The sequence below is a fragment of the Phaenicophaeus curvirostris genome, chromosome 2, assembly GCF_032191515.1.
Source record: "Phaenicophaeus curvirostris isolate KB17595 chromosome 2, BPBGC_Pcur_1.0, whole genome shotgun sequence".
NCBI lineage: Eukaryota > Metazoa > Chordata > Aves > Cuculiformes > Cuculidae > Phaenicophaeus > Phaenicophaeus curvirostris.
Window position 1 is genome coordinate 21,332,889 of NC_091393.1, and position 17,720 is coordinate 21,350,608.

Below are 17,720 nucleotides of genomic sequence, written 5' to 3' on the forward strand. Positions count from 1 at the left end.
TCCAAGTGGCAGACCAGATGCAGAGAGACATAATGGGAGGAAGCATAGGAAAGAGAGAGAGAGTGTGTGTATAAAACAAAGCACAGGAAAAAGGTATAAACCCCCCAAAAGCAGCTTAGAGATTGAGAGGCTGCTGCATCATCCAGCTGCCAGTAGAGGTGCTAAAGCCACGGCTATAGAATTTAGCAGCAAAATGCTCAAGGGAAGAAATAAATCCTATATTTAGATAGGTAGAGTATTTCACAACATGAACAACAGTGCAGTGCAGTTACCTAGAAGGCATTCGTTTAGGAAACAATTTCTATACGTATGTGCAGTTGAAAACAGAAGGACAGCCAGCAAGAAGCAGAAGAGTTTCCCCCAAAAAAGTGCTGCGGGCAGCCTGGGAAAACCACAAAATGCTTATGGCAGTGCTGCAGCCACAGAACCATGAGTCCAGCAGGTACCAGTCTGCAGCTGGGGCACAATAAAACCCTTCTACAAGATGTGCCAAGAATAATCTTCTTTAAAAGTGCTATGCTTTGCTACTTGCAAATGTTGCTCTTCTCCAAGTGTTTTGTTTTGTCTCAGTGTTGTTCTTTTTTTTTTTTTTAACTAATTAAAGGCTTATTGTAAACCAAAGGGGATTTCTGGGAGCTGTTTTCGTTTGCAAATTATGCAAATGACAGCAGTCTGATGTTGAATCATATTATTAATTGTTTTGAAGTTCACGTATTCTGAAGACTATGTGTGAAACAAGTTTTTCTCATTTTTCCTCCAGTCCTTGCACACATTAAGTTTTTTTAAAAAAATCTTCAGGTGGATTATAAAATTATTTTCCTCCATTTTTGTAATGTTAAAGAAGTCTATATTTTTAATACTACAGACTATTCTATGCTGATAGCTTTACAACTTTGCGTGTGTACTGTGAATAGAACAAACTTCACAGATGATTATATTTAAAGCTGGAGGTATTGCTGTAAAATTTAAACAAAGTGTTCTATTAAATGTCATCTATAAAATGCTTGATGACTTATATCCAAGGCTAATTTGTGATTTTGCCCAAGCTTTTGAAATCCTGAATGAAAACCCTTTTGCTACAGGAAACTGGTTGGTAAATGAATAACAAGCACTGTAAATTCAGTATTGAACATTTCCATATAGCAAGTATTATTTTGTAATGCATTTCCCTGCCTGCAGCATAGAATGGAAGTGTTCTCTCTATGTAATGCTCAGTGATCCCCAGGAATACATGTAAAGCATATAGATGGCAGGTAAAACCCTGCTGGTTCTCTTAAAATTCCTCTGTGGTTGAGGAGCACAGCTGTCTTTGTGGTTCAGGACAACTATCTTTCCCTCCTGATATGAAGTTAAATAAAGTAATAACACTGATTAAACTTTCTGTTCCAGAAATCACAGTGTTTCTGAAATGATCTTTCTATCAATTAGCAAATGTTGTGAGATTATTTGGAATAAAAGGGCTTTACATCAATATGCAACATTTACAAATATCACACTCAAATTACATCTCAGCTGCCTGTTTCTACAGCTAATTTGGCCAGTTTTCACACTGTGTCCATTATAAACTGAATTCTCTTTGTGTTAGGAGTCATACCTTTCACTGATACAGAAAAGTATGCTTATGTTTTTCTTATGTCTGCAGGGTAAGAATGCAACTACAATACAACATCCAACTCAATTTAAAAAACAGGCAAACAACTGTGTGAAAGATGTCACATGTATTTTGGTGACTGGACATTTGGAACATATAAATATATGCATGCTTAGGTCCAAAGGCTCAAACGTACCTCTCATGTAGCCCACACCATTATAAATCTGACTTCCCTATAGACAGCAGTATAACTAACTATGGTGTCTGTGTGACCTTTGTGTCCCAGGAAGAGTCCAAACAACTTGCTTTGTTTTTGCTGGTGAACCTGTAGTTTTAAGCTCTAATGATTTTCCTGCTTTCATGGAAACATTTCATAGAAGTTCTTTTCCATGTACCTTTTACAGCCATAGCCTTGCAAAGAGCTAAGAAGGACAAGCCTAAGTATTTTTAATGCTGGGTCATCTGTTTATGCATAATATTGATCTGAAAGCCAAATTTAGCTGGTCATTAAGAGGGAAAGAGCCAACAGAATTATTTAGAGTGTATGCATAAGTTTCAGATTTAGACTGTAAATATCTTGGAGAGAGTCTGCATTTTAGACTATTTTGTCAGACAGTAACAGGGAACCATTGTTGTGGGAAGTCGCTCTTGTGTGATGTGCTATTCAGAACCCTGAAGGATTCTGCATTCAGCAGCCATCCACTGATTTTATATAACTTTGAGTAGTGGGCACTGCCCACAAAAACAATTGCATCCTCAATGCTTGCAGTGACCTACTGGGTGGTTACAAATTTATTCACTGTTGCAGTGTTATGATCCATTGGAATCTGAGACTGGGAAAAAGCTGGATTCCTGGTTTTCATTACTTCTCTTAAGATATTTGCTCTAACATTGTTTAGTTTAGTACAAGTATAACGAGCTCCGAATTTGCTCATCGAGGTGCTGAGGGGCATGGTTTAGTGTTTGATAGGAATGGTTGGACTCGATGACCCGGTGGGTCTCTTCCAATCTGGTGATTCTATGATTCTATATGTCATATTGTCCAAGAAATTAATGCAAGTGCTTCCTACCTTGTGCTGCACTGTGCTCTGCTGCTCTCCTGCCTCTGAGACCCTTCTCTCCAGGTGCTCTGCTTGTTACATGCTCCTCTGTCATATCCATCCCTAATGGGAGCTCGCTTCTGGATTCATTTTAGTTTTCCTTTTTTTAAAAAAAAGGACTGGATAAGGGCTGGTCAGGTAATTTCTTAAGTTACTTACAGGTTGAGCATCTGGGGAAGAAAGGTCTAGTAGAGTACAGGTTTTATATTTCAAAATTTCAGTCTTAGAGTCTGGGTAAACTTGGAGTCTCTAGGGCATCTTGCTCAAACTCTTGCTTTTGATTTTTGGTCAGTACAAAGTACTGACCTCAACTGTTATTTAGATTTGAAAGAATCTAAAAATGAGTGAATATGGCATTTCTTTTAAGTTTCAATATTCTACAAACAACTTGAAATAATTTTTTGTTGTAGAACTTGAAGCCTAGATCTAAGGTGACTTTGAAACTGAACTCTAACCTAAACTATATCCAGATATCTGTGGCATTCTATTTTTTATGCATTATGAAATAAAATATCTTGACCTGATGAAATTGTATGTGGACCTTTTTCTGCAAAAGTACATTGTTTTGTATTGGAAATATGAAATGGGACCTATCACCTATTACAAATCCACTTTATTTCTTTAGCAAAGGCTTTCCTTTTTAGAGCTGGCTGTCTCCTAGTTCTGAGATGCCCAAGTTAACAGTGATTGTTCATGGAATTCAGGTTTATCACAAAGGGACATTGTGTTTACACTGATAAATTTTTGTTTTTTATTCTAGTCAAGGACATTTGGTGCCTCAGTGTAGGGTAGGTTAATGTAAAATAAATCCTTTATATTTAGATTGCGTGTATGGCTGTGTCTCCATCAGAAAATAACAGGAGCTGTTTTTGTCAAACATTACTAGTTTATATGCTTTTTCATTCAGTTTTTGTCTGGAAAAATGTTTGCTACGTAAAAGCATCCTCAAACTTGAGGACTTTTTTAGCTTTTTTAATAGGAAAAGATTAACTAAATATAGAACTCCAGACACTCTAGTGGGATAATATAGGAAGTTTCTATTGCTGGATGTACTGATGGGCTGAGGACTTAAATCCTCTGAGCAATCAATTCACTGAATTTTATGAATGTTTAGGGAAAAAAGGATATATATGGCTGGAAAAGAGAAATAAAGCTTGTTGCAGAATACGTGATGGCCAAATTAAAAAAAAAGACATACGTATAGTAAAATCTCATGTATCATTGCAACTGTCTGAGCAGGACAAGTGAAAGCAAAACATAAAGCAGGTAATCTACTTTTCTTGTAACAAATGGATTTTGAAGGAAAACCTCAATGAGGAGAAAAAACATTCTGATTCTGACTGCTCTTCTGCTGAGAAGAACAAGACTTTCGCTAAATAGTTTCATAATTAATTCTACTGTTAATTCATCAGGTCTAGTATGGGATAAATAATTCCCTCGTAGAAGCATTGTTTGTTATGTGTGCTGATTTGAGAGAGAATTAGCTATATTTTGATGATAGCTGCACTAGACTGTAAATACACATTAGAACTCACAATGTATGAGAAAAGTACATTTGTGCTTAATATACTAGATAAATTGTTCCTGGCGTCTTAGGGTGTGACTATACTTGCTGTCACACTCCCAAGTTTACTCGAGAACTGTGTGATTTGCTGAGTAGGTGCTAGTCATATAAGGGAAAACCCGATGGGATGCATTTTACATACCTGTTTTTTTTCCTCAGCATCTTGTATTAACCTTTTTTGTACTTCTTTTCTCCCTTTCATCAAAGGAAAGTCTCCTCAAGACCAAAGGCAAATTATAGGAGTGGAGAAAATGACCACCAATAATCAGAGCAATATGAAATTTAGCACTGCGATTTTGTTTAGGTGAGAGGAAAAACACCGGTGTCTGGCTGTGATAAAATTCTAAGCTGAACCTTAACTTCATGGGTAGCAGCCTTAAAACCTATTCAATAATTATTTCTTCAGTTAAGCTGTTTCTTTCTCCAGTTAATAATAGGCTGTGGGATTAAATCTTAGCTTTTGATATTTACTGGGAAATGTAGTATAGCAATTTATGAGTTGGAATGTACTTTGAATGAATTATAATTGTAAATTACAGTTTATGAAAGTTGCGACTATAACCATAATTACACCACTGGCTATGTACAACTTGAAATCAGGCTTACTGAATAAATTTGTTTTTGTTCAGATTGCATTCCCGACATTTTTAGAAAAGAGTGAATCAAGCCTCACCAACCAAATTTCCTACAGAGTTGATTAAAAAGGTCACCTTTGTTTGCTAAACTTGTCTAACACATAAACATTTCTTGAATTAATGAGATGCTATTTTGGTCTATCATGAGAGCTTCCTATTCAAGTTTACTAAACTGTAGACTCATAAGGAGACTCACAAGAGCTTCCACGTTATGCCATGCCATTAGCTATCTATATATCAAAAATTATTAAAGTTAAAACAGATTCTGCAAGCTGTTAGGATAAAAAAGTAGTAGATAGCTGAAATTAGGTATATTAATGTAAATTGGGGGGAGGGGAGAGAGAGGTTTAAAGCTGTGTCTGGCAAGAGAAGGGTTAAGGACTTTTTTGCTATACCCGTTTCAAATTACAATGAGAAGCCTCTTCTTTCCCAGCAGGGTTGTGCTTACATTAGTCTTTAGATCTCTCTTGAAGAGAGCTGTTATATTTGTGCCTGCTAGAGTTGGAAATAACTGTTCAGAAGCTGAAAAGGGTTGAATGGATTTACAGAAGGGTTTTTTTTGCAAGTAAATTCATGGCAACACATTAATTTGATTAGTACATGCTTTAGAATTACTTTACACTCAAGCTATTCAAAAGATGTTAAATTTATCACCAGGCTGCTGGACAAATATGTATTACACCACCAAGGTACAGATCAAGACAAATCTATGACTCAGGATTTTATCTTGGGAAGAGCGCAAGGTGTATGAAGAACTCAGAATAACGAGGGAAGATAACTCTGGGAACTACAATGTGTCAGAAGAACAGCTCTTGCTAATACAGCTCACCACCAAAGACCTGGTTATCTAAGTTTTCTATAGGAATGCCTAGGTCAGCTGACAAAATACTGGTCTTCTGCTCCATAAATGCAGAAAAAACGATAACAACAGTGGAAAATTGGAAGTCTGAATTTCAGCTTTCTTAGAAATAACTGCAACCTGACACATTCCGTAACATTTAAACAGGGTGGAGGGAGAAAAATCACCAAAGATGTTGTGTTTAGAGATGACATTGACATGAAGAATAGGTAAATTTTGTTTTTCAGCCACTGGGAAAGCAGACCTCATAGGAACTCAGAACAAGTAGGAGAAAAGATTTTTTTAAATTTTGTTTTCTTTGTTCTTTTTCTTATCAAAGATGAACCTAACTGCACTCAAAGCTTTCGTGGGCTTGCTCTGGAATTGCTGGGTTCTTGTGGGTCATGCACAGGGAGGTTTAGGAGACAATCATGTCCATTCGAGTTTTATTTACAGGAGGCTGCGGAACCATGAGAGAAGGGAGATTCAGAGAGAGATTCTCTCTATCCTGGGTTTACCTCACAGACCCAGACCATTTTCACCAGGAAAGCAGGCTTCTTCTGCACCCCTCTTTATGCTGGACCTGTATAATGCCATGACAAATGAAGAGGATCCTGAGGAGCTGGAATATTCACTAAAGGGCTCAATGGCAGGGGAGAGCAAAGGAATACGGAAAGGATACCCTGCCTCTCCAAATGGATATTCGCGGAGAATACAATTATCTCGCATGACCCCTCTGACCACACAGAATCCTCCCTTAGCCAGCCTGCACGACACCAACTTTCTGAATGATGCTGACATGGTCATGAGCTTTGTCAATTTAGGTACGTGGAAAATTTTTCGTTTCTGCTCTCTTTGAAAAACTGTTAACCTGATCTTGCGAGGGGCAAACCTCTCGACCGGACCGTAACCTGTTCTCTAACGGCAGGATTGGGCCTGGGAAGCTGTGCCACTGGCAAAAGAAAAGTTGTACTGATGGTAAAGTAGCTACGTTGTAGGTGGCCAAGGAAAAAGATTTTTCTCACTGTTTATATAAAGTCAGTTTCTATAACTCCCCTCTGCTGGCTTCTGTTTTCTTTCTTTCATTGATGTAATGAAAATTCTAGCCTTAGGCCAACTAACTCCTTTTTTAAAAAAAAAACTCAAAAAATCAAACAGTTATGCCTGTTACTCAGTTATTTCCCTCAGTGTTTTGCCTAAAGCTCAGACATGAACAAACATCAGTTGTTAATATTCTAAAGTCTAGAATGTTATGAAAATGTAAAAGCTAAGCCATTTCAAAAAAAAAAAAGAAAAAAAAGAAAATATTTCTTAGGTTATTTAATGATTGGAGTTTTTTTTCTGTTGGTAAGAGTCAGAGCTTTATTATCTTTTCAGCTGGATGGCTGGATTTTAAATAATCTGTTGCTGTTTCTTTGTTATTTCTATTTAATAACCACAGACTGTGTTTTATTATACTGCCGTGGTGTTCAGCATCTGCAATGGTTCTTATTTTCTGTGTCATAAATAAATTAAATATCAAGTAGAGTACTAAACACCAGAAACATGCAAACAAAAAATGCTTTGGAAAATGATATCTATTCAGATACAAAACCTGATAAAACTGAATTATATTGACTTCTGAGTATAATAAACATGCTTACCAGTTACATTGTGGTTGAAAAAGCAGTTACAGATTTTGTTAATAGAAGGCAACTTGAATCTCATTAAGAAAGCTGTAAATAATTAATGAAATGCATTTATTATTGTTAGAATTATTTTAAATGCTTCAGGGCTCATAAAGCTATCTAAAAAATCCCTTCCTGTTGATCTGAATAGCAAGAGATTTAACTGAAAACTGTAAGTTTCTCAACAATCTGGTACAAAATCTGACAATCTCTTGCTTTCCAGGATAATACTTTTTATAGAAGCTTTTTAAACAATGGCACATGTTCTGAAATATATTCAGATTATCACACACATTTTGCACTTTTTAGGTCAATGAGGATTTTAAAACCTGCTTAATGATTAAAAATGTTTCCAAACACTAAAATCCTAGACAACTTTAATTTCTAGGAATATGGCATCCTAGTATTTAGCTTTCATAATAATAAAATTACTTTAATTATTAGGCAGATCAGGGGGTATTCAATCCTGTGATCTTTTTCCTTAAGAATAACATATGTCCACAACTGTAAAGGCATTTGCTTGTTATTCTTGTTCCTGAAAGAGCAGACCAGAAAAAAATGAAATCTCTGTTTTTTTTGGAAAATGTGTTCCTCATCCTTCAGACAGAGTTACATATTATCCATGTGTTACTCCTAAGTTATCACTGTATGCCTCAATTTACCAGGAGTATATGGAGTCAGCTGAATTTAAAATGGCATTTTTATAAAGGAAAATAGGAAACACTCTGATCTTCTAAGCATTAGTCAAGACCCTGATCCTGCAAGAATTTTTCTCCTGTGTCCTGAAAAATACCCTCAGTAAATATGTCGCAGACCATTTAATCAATGGCCCTGAGGACTATTTACACAGGTCCTAGCCTTTGATTTTATGAATCGTCTTTGATTTCAAGAGCACTTCTTGCAGTGCGTAAGTAGAGGGCTCAGTGTCAGATATGTCCTAGCCTGATCCTGCCACGCTTCCCCAGACAAAACCCCTCTTTGGAAGTATGCAAGTTTCCACTGAATGTCCTACCTTGACTGGGAAGTTTCTCATTTTGTTGGGAAGCCTGTCTTGCCTTAAGAAAGTAATTTTGAGAAGTTAAAGCGTATCTTTCAGCTTACTTTTCTAAACTGTGAATACTAGGGGTGAGTTGCTTTAATTTTCTAGTGATTACAATTAATAGACACCATTAACTTATTAAAATAAATCATATAAATACCAGGTTTTGTGTGGTCTCTGTAAAATTAAAATGTGTCTCAGCTCTAAGTAAGGCTAAATCCTAATTAACTTCAAATGCACTTCCATACATGTTGGATATTGTGGTTATTCCACCGTGTAACATGTGTAAGAAATATTGATGACCAATATAGATTAGCTTCAACATTTTTATTAAACAATCCTATGTTTCAGTATAATTAACATAAAAGAGAAATAAATCATGGAAACGTAACCATTTTATATGATTTATGCAGTTTAAGATCATGACAGATGAGGGCAAGCTCTTTTAATGTACAACGGGGAAAAATATGCAGTGATAAGTGAATGTTAACACTGTACCTTAAAATCAATAAATGCTGATGCAACGCAGTAATAACTCAACTGGTTTGAGATGTGAAGCCTCAGTCAACTTGCATCAAATTAATCTGCTCTGGAAATAGTATTCACCATGTTCATACTTGCACATCATTAATTACATAAGGTGTAATTATAAAACTTTATTAATCATCATGGTATTTTAAATTGAAACTTTTCTGTATAGTTGTAGCCAGTTGTGATAATTTAAGACATAGGTATTAAAAGAAGAAATATGTAGCTGAGATGATTGCTAGGAATTATTGAGTTTAATACTGAAAAGGCTGAATAGTAAAATGAAAAAATAGAGAAGGACAAACAATTTTTTATTAAGGAATAAAATTTGAAACTTACATGCTAATTTTGACGAAAACAACCTGTCAAATACTTCACTTTCAAAAATAAATTTAAAAAATAATCATCTAGGGAACTGCAATTACAATTGTGTCAAGCAAGCGAGGAGGAAAACAAGACTGCATTTAATTTTCCTAAAGTTAAAATTGTAAACACCTGCTCTTTATACTGGAATTTATACCGGAATTTCCATCTCTTTCTTTCTTAAAAGATATAACAAGACAGAGTCTATGCCTGTATGTCCTGCATTTTGCATAAGATTGTGTGTATTGGCAGCTCTCCATAAATATTGATGATTGTAACAGAGGAGTTAACTGGGGTTGGTCTAGCAGTCAAAGAATAAACCCTGCACTAAATACACTGGGGTTTGCAAAGATCTGATTATATCACCTACAAGTTCAGGACTTTGTTTTCCTCACTAGATGGTTTTTATCTTATTTTTTTTTATCCTGTTGTTATATTTTATCGTATTGTTGCAAAGCCCTCACTGTTTAGAGTTCTGGCATCTTCTTTTTGGCTGATCTCCCAAAATGACATATATAGGATACCCTGTTCCTCAGAGAACAGGCAAATAATACTCATGTAATCCTACTCACTTTTCTGCTCCCTCAAAATTTAGTTAGGGAAGGACTTTAAGATGAATGTTAGTGTTCCCATTCTTCGCCTTGCACCACAAACCAGGGATGGGGTAAAAATTATGTACATAAACGAGGCTTGGAGAAACAGCAGCACTTTTATAAACTACTTTTAAACATTTAAAGGACTGACTTTTCCATTAGCATCAAAGTGATCATTAAATCCACTGTACTTAAGTGTTCCTTTTCATGCAATTCAAATGGCCTGAATTTTCATTTGTTTACAGCACATCTGTAAATTTTTCTCTAAAGAGATTGCTGCATCTGCTAAGAGGCTCAATTTTCTTTCTTCATATTTTCCTATGAATTGATATGAACTCTTATTAAGACGGGAGATAAATATATACAAGTTTTGTTGTTTTCTGTTGCGTTTTCTTTCTTAGCATATAAAACTGATTTCAAGAACTCAGTTGAGAAGATCAGTATAAAATTCGTGAACCTGATTTACACGTGCTAATTTAAAGAAGTACACAATATTCTGAGGATTTTAAAAGTAACAGGAAAACAGGATTTCTTCTTAACACACAATGTGATTCCATAACCTTATTTACAATAAACCTCAAATCACATGTGCTGTGATCCATTCTTAAATCAGACACTGAAATAAAAGGAAATTTAACCTACGTGAGGCACCAAGGATTGCTCATATTTATACAGCTTCTCTACCCTAGCTTGTACACTGTCTCGAAGATCATATTCTTTAAAATCTGGATCACTAAGCAAATACATAAATTCATGAGATTTACAGCCCATTGTGTTCATCGGAGAATGCTAACATGGTAGAGAACAACTTTTATACAACTACTTAGAGAAACCTATAGTACATCAATCCACACCAAATACCTGTACAAATATATATATTTGTTACATGTGAAAAAAGAAAGGATTCCTGACTGCAATCAGACCTGGAGCGTACATAGTAGCTAGTTCCTTAAATTAAACTAATTCAATTTCTACAGCCTTTCACTCACAGCTAACATATCATCAGCAAGGGATATGGAGTGCTAAGCTATAAAATGCCAGGAGCTGTGGAAGGGGAGCTGGGTTTGAAGGATACATGCAAAAAAAAGGCCTCAGGATCTTTACCTTCTCTCCTCAAAGCTTAGGAATGAGCACACTTTCTTTCTTTCTTTTCCACTGGATTTCAGATGCTGCAAACTTTAATTTTAGCTGTACATGAATTTCCTTGGCTATGGTACAATTATAGTCTGTAAAATGCAGGCTTCTAATGAAAATATTGACACAGCCTTAACTGAAGTGATGGAAACTGTGCTATTATCTGTCTTGAACAGAGAGATGCTATTACAGAGATAAAACTTGTTAAATAACAAATAAATCCCACGTCTCTAATTGTGGAATTGGAACAATAGCCAGAAAAAATGAGAAAACAATTGTGAGGGTTTTTTTGAATGGCAACCTCAAATTAATAAGATGGCATTTTTCACTCTTTTACTTAAAATTTAAAGTAAATTAGGAAAACTGGGTCTCAATCTTCATTCAAAGTAGACCTTGCTGACATCTTGAAACTTAAGATTTTTTTCCCTTAATAAAATTTTTGTTATCAAATCCATGGGATAAACTAATTTCTTTTTACCCAGGTATATGATCAGCTGTTAGAAATACTTATTAACGATGAAATAATTTTCTATGATCAAATTAAATGAAAGCATTTTTGCAGAAGAGGTTTATTTATTTCTAGGACAAAGGGACTTTATGGGATGACATTCCCTAAAAATCCTCACTCAGTCCTTGCAATTCATAAGGCAATTTTAACCAATTTTTTGTGCGATGACAGAGCAGGTTGTTAGGGATTGTTTTTGATTTTGAGTAAGAAATATTCTCCATATTCCTTTTTGGAATTACACTACATTTGTTGTTTTATATTGAAATATTTTATATTTCCTTTGAAATATCTCATGTTACATGAACCTTATGAACTATATAGCTCTACCTCAAAATAGGTTTGTGTGTGATCCATAAATATCATCTAACAAAATAATGTTTTTATAACCGTCAATTAATTTTTTTGCCAAAGTTAACACTTTAAATCCAAGTAAATTATTGTATCTACCCAGCCAAAAAAATGTCAAGCTCTCCATTAACTGGGGTATAAAACTGTCTGACTTTCCTTGCCGACAGATTTGAAAGAACTTGCAGATAACTAAAGAGAAACTGATTTAGCAGATGGTTGGACGTGCATGGTGAAAAGCTATATATATGTATGTATATATATATAAATATGTAATTATTAATATTTTTCCCATTGGGAAAAATAGCTGACCCAATTCCGCTTCTTCTTTAGAAAGTGCTTCTTTCCAGACTAAACACAGACTTTGGGTGGGGTTCTGAGGACTGTATGTATTGTACAGTACATATTTTCCCAGGAGAACACAATCTCTGAGTGACTCTGGTTAGCCGTGAAAGAGAAAGACGGAGGCTTCTGGAGACTCCTCTGTGCGGAGACTATTAGAGGAGGAATCCATCTGCTATGGGTTGGATGGAGAGCCTCTTAGTTCTCTTCCTAAACCCTGGCTTGCTTGCTTAGATAACAAGAAAACTTTGGCACATACATAATCTCCCACACTTATTGCTCTTTTTATTATTTTCTCTGAACTTTCAGTTATGCAAAGAATTTTACCATGGCCACCTGCCTACTTACTGCCTGAGTTATGGAGGTAATTACAACACGGGCAGTTCCTCTTTCTTCTCCTTTTAGCTAGGGCAGTTCCTTTCAGCTTGCTTTCACAGGCCCACAAACTAATAGTTTTGCAGAAAATTGATTGATTGCGGTCTGATCACTCTAGGTGTCATCTGGCGTTTCTACATAGCTGAGAATGAACAGTTTATGAAGTGCCAATTGCAGCATCCAGCTAAAGAAAGGCTCCCCAGGGCTTCAGGAGAGCTCTGGCTGCTACCAGACTTTATAATTATTTCCCACACTTTCCCCCCATCCTCTACTACTTGTCCTTTCCCCTGTCTCTAACCCCCACTGTCTAGGCAGGGTCACTGAACTTTAATTTTATGTCAGTGGCATTTGGCTGCAGAAAAGATTAAAGGCTGAAAAGTGGTGAGTCTGGGCGACAAAGCAGGAGATGGAGAGGGGAGGAATGAGAGCAGGCATGAGAGAAAAATGGCAAAGCACAAACCAAGACTTAGAGGGAGGACAGCCCTCCTCTCGGTAGGCCAAGAGCAATGTGGGGCTGGACATGGACCTGCTGGGCACGGGAAAGATTTACAGCAGAGAAATAGCCACTGCAGAGACTGGTATTACTGGAAGCATTAGTTCTACTCCTCCATGCTTCACATAGAATCATAGAATCACCAGGTTGGGTCATCGAGTCCAACCATTCCTATCAAACACTAAACCATGTCCCTCAGTGCCTCATCCACCTGTCCCTTAAACACCTCCAGGGAAGGTGAATCAACCACCTCCCTGGGCAGCCTGTTCCAGTGCCCAATGACCCTTTCTGGGAAAATTTTTTTCCTAATGTCCAGTCTGAACCTCCCCTGGTGGAGCTTGAGGCCATTCCCTCTTGTCCTGTCCCCTGTCACCTGGGAGAAGAGGCCAGCTCCCTCCTCTCCACAACCTCCTGTCAGGTAGTTGTAGAGAGCAATGAGGTGTCCCCTCAGCCTCCTCTTCTCCAGGCTAAACACCCCCAGCTCTCTCAGCCGTTCCTCATAAGGCCTGTTCTCCACCCTCCTCACCAGCTTGCAGCACTGAGAGCATTTCCCATGCCAGTAGAGTGAAAGACAGATTATCATGATGGGGAAAAGAAGGTGCATGCAGAAAGAGAAAGGGCAAACAAAGAGAAAAGGAGAGAGAACATAGATAAAACGAAAGGTAAAATTTCTCCAGTATAAGTTTCTCCTACTGAACCTCACAGGTGAAGGCAGTAGTGTTCATCTCAATCCCTCATGGCAGAGTGACTACCTCAACCTCCCCAGCCACTTGGCTCCTCAGGCAAATCTTTTCATCCTTGCAAAATAAAATACAGCTCCCTCCACCCTTCAGTATGTGTGTGCAGGGAGTACACAGACAGGCTACTAACATTTGCAGCCATAAATAACGTAGAAGCTAGCTTTTAAAAACCGCAGGTTAAGGGATGAGGGCTGCCATGACGCACACAGAGAGGTTGAGATCAGAGGAGCAGCTAAAAGGGGTAGGGAGAAACAATGAATCCCCTTGTTCTGAGTCATATTTATGAGTGCTCCATTGCACCTAAAGTTCCTATTTTATTGGCTAGGCCATGGGGTTTCCCCATTTGCTCATCTCTTAAAATAACACCCCTGGTTAAAATTTCCTATAAAACACAGAAATGCTACAGCAGGCAGAACTTGTCAACCTGACAACTACATTATTTAAGTTTGTGGGTGGGGTACACCAAGCAGTAGCTCGCTTGTGTTTTGTACTGAATTACAAATTAGTTTCTATACAAAAAAATTGACTGCAAAACAAGTAGAAAAGGAGAGGTTTTACAGCTCATCTCTCCACTCAGAAACTCACCACTACTGCTGAGAGATGCTCCAAAAGTTGAATCTAAATGTTTAGTTCCCAACTCTTTTTGAGCAACTGTTCCAGTGCAATTGATGGTGAACTTGTATTTATCGACTGCTATTACACAACTCAACGGCATGTGTGGTGCCTTGCCAGAATGTGGCTTTATTTTGTTCCTCTCTGTAATTCAGAGCAAACTACATAATAATTATTAATGAGCCAGAGCCTAGGAAACTAACCCAGACAGCTAGTGATGATACAAGATATATATCCATAGCTGACAACCAGTTCCTTTGCAGAAGCAAAATTCCACCTATCCCTTTTTTGGAGGAGAATCAGAAGGAGATAGGAATTTGAATTCCCAAATTTTCTGTTAGGTTTATCTTCCTCTGGCTTAACAGTTCAGACCCCATGAGAACATCTTTTCCAACATCAATGATTCTGTGAATCTATCCCTTTGTACATTGCGTCTATCAAATTAAATTATTGTTGTTCTAATTCTCACGTATCTGACTGTAGTCAAATTAATAAAGTTATATTTGTATTATCTGGAAAGGCTGTACCTATGTTCCAGAGTAGTTATTATAAATTAATAATGATTTGTTTAAGCATGTCCATTTAAATCATCCCTTCTTTAAAAATGAGGGGGAAATATTAGTAGAGTATTAAATTATGAGGTATTGTAAAACAGTTTTTAAGATATTGTGTTAAACTTTGTGACACGGATGCCACCAGTTTTGGAGGCAAAGGTGTTAAATTCTGTCCTGGCAAAGCTAGGCTACAGAAGAAGAAAAAGCAGGGACATTGAGTGATTTGTAAGACTGATTTTGGACCACCAGGCAGATGGCACCTTATGGCACCTGGTGCCTGGAGCCATGGAGTTCTGGTGGTACGGTTTGAAAAAGCATTAACTGAGAAATCAAATGAGCGGGTGAACAGTACTGTGGAAAGCCATTGGAGCAAGAGCAAGCCCAGCACAGAGCCCCATGATAGCTGTAGTCTTTGTGGTGATTTATGGTAGCTGAAATCCAGTAGGAACAAAGCTTTGGGAAGGTTGTTCCCAAGGTTCAGCCGGGATATCTGTCAATAACTACAAGTCATAACATGCTAGTGATCCAGAAGGTTAATCTGCTAGACACAACTAAGTTACCTTACTGCCTTGCACAGGGATGTTTGCAAATGTTTCACAGTGAGTCTGTCCTGTCCCCCGCCTGGCCTCAACCTGGAAGTCAGAGTGACATTTTGAGCAGCCAAATAGGAAAAACCTGAAGAGTCTCAGACAGAGAATGAAAATAGTGTATCTCTGTTTTCCAGCCCATAAAATGAGGATGAGCAAATACTTCTGTGTCTGCTTTCAACTCTGTGCACTCTCACTCTTCGAGCTTGCAGAATACTAGAATAGGTTTCTTGTGAAACCTCTTTTCACTCTGCCTGTGTACTCTATAAAATACTTCACTCCTTAGAGCCTTGCAACTCTTAGGGTTTCCTCCTGATCACCTCAAGTGTTAGTTTAGGAAAGGCATTAAAAAACCTTCTTCTATAAGGGCAAGTCTATCCATTATTCTTCATGGAGTCTATTTCACAAAACAATGAAGAAGAAAAGGAAACACTGGAATTAAAGCACCAAAATTGAGATTTGAGGTCCAGTGCAATGGAGGAACAACATTGTTAGTTCTTGTTCCCAGAGTATAGACTTCAGCTTCTCTGACACATGTGTGCCTGTGTATCAGCCTGTGTGCACGGCTTTGTGTGTGTAACATAGAAAGCACGTAAATCTCTTCAGTTTTAGTCATCAGGATTTTTTCCCTTTTAAATCATAATATTCTTTCCCATCGATACTACGTGGCTTTAGCAGCCCTGACCTTTCTAGCTGCCTGTTTGGGCTAGTGTTTATCAGATGACTGTTTGACCTCCTTGTTAATTGTACTTAATTACATCCTGTTGTAACATTTTGAAATAAGGAGGAGTGTTTATGGATCTGCTCCAAAGAGCTGAAGACTAAATCGACAGCAGAATTCAGTGGTATGAGGTGCTGAGTAATCTCACAGTTAGGTCAACAGGGGCTGTGACTTGTCCAGTTGACTGCAACATTGAATCCTGAGACTGTTCCTTTTCTCTTTGGGAACCTTGGTACTTCTGAGAATAAAATCACACAATATTCTGTGTTCCAAGAAGGGCATCTCCTCTCTGATTTTCAGCTTGGAGTTTTCTCCAAAGAGATCAGGGAAGGAGTGAGAGGCCTATCAACAGCACTGCAAGGACTAAAGTTCACATAAGTTGTAAAAGAGACGAACCTCCGTTGCTACAAGTGATCTTTCTGTTATTTTTAAAAAATTTCAGAGTTCCTTATACTTCCCTAGAACTGCCAGTTCCCAGGAACTTCTTGAGAGTTGTAAAATATTTGCTATGAGGTTTTCTGTGAGTTCATGATTTATAGGCACATCTAAAGTTTCATTAAAGAGCTGCAATTATCCCCTGTAGTTGCAGAAAAACAAAAATGAAAACAAATCAACATCCAGAAACAGATGCAGATCTTGAAAATGGGCACTCTAAAGGCTCAGAAGGCAACTTCAAACACTTCTTATTTTATAATATTTTTCATGTAGCTTGATGGCTTTAGAAACACATGGCCTTGACTGTACTGCTTCTCTTCCCGCTGAAGATGAGATATATAAAGGCTTCCTCTATTGTAGTTGTTCCATAGCTCACTTTCCACAAATTTGATTTATAAGATTATAGCAAACTTGATTTTTTAAAATTAACGAAGACAAAAAGAGATGGAAACTATAAAAGATTAATGTTGAGTGAAAATCTAGTCCCAAGCTTTTGAGGATCAGAAGACAAAAGAATACCCTTCAATTTTATTTTATTAAAACACTGATAATTAGACTGATTGGAGAATGAAGTGCCATGAAGAATTGTCTGTTGTAGTAAACTGCACATAATTATAGCATTACGGTAAAAGTTTTACCATTGAGCATGAGTCATATTCTAGATAAAAAGGACAAGTTACTTAGTCCTGTAATGAGAGTGATGCCTGTGGTTATCACTGCAAAGTGAATAGTATTCTTGTACAGGAAGTCTTTCAGGTAGAAAAGGTTAAACCTTCAATTCAGCTGCACACAATTGCATTTATATAGTTAAAAGTTTTTTTACATGTTGACATAAGTTAGAAGCTTATATAATTAAAAATAAAACACAGAATCTGCTGAACATCATAATAAGTTGTTCAAAATATCATAATGTTCCAATACCCCTCAGTATTGAGCAATGGTATGTATAACTGAAA

The 17,720-nt window shown here is 37.1% G+C and overlaps 1 protein-coding gene across 3 annotated transcripts in view; it reads left to right on the forward strand.

Annotated features, from left to right (window-relative positions):
• Positions 1-359: 359 nt before the first annotated feature.
• Positions 360-17,720, forward strand: part of BMP5 (bone morphogenetic protein 5) — a 58,678-nt gene continuing 41,317 nt past the window's right edge. The window contains exons 1-2 of one of the 3 annotated variants that reach the window (XM_069851481.1): positions 360-442; positions 6,185-6,552. In XM_069851481.1, coding sequence (XP_069707582.1) covers positions 399-442; positions 6,185-6,552 — 412 coding nt within the window. In that variant the 5' untranslated portion in view covers positions 360-398. Of the gene's footprint in view, positions 443-5,360; positions 6,553-17,720 lie in introns of those variants that run through there. The other 2 variants (XM_069851483.1, XM_069851480.1) reach the window with 2 other exon arrangements.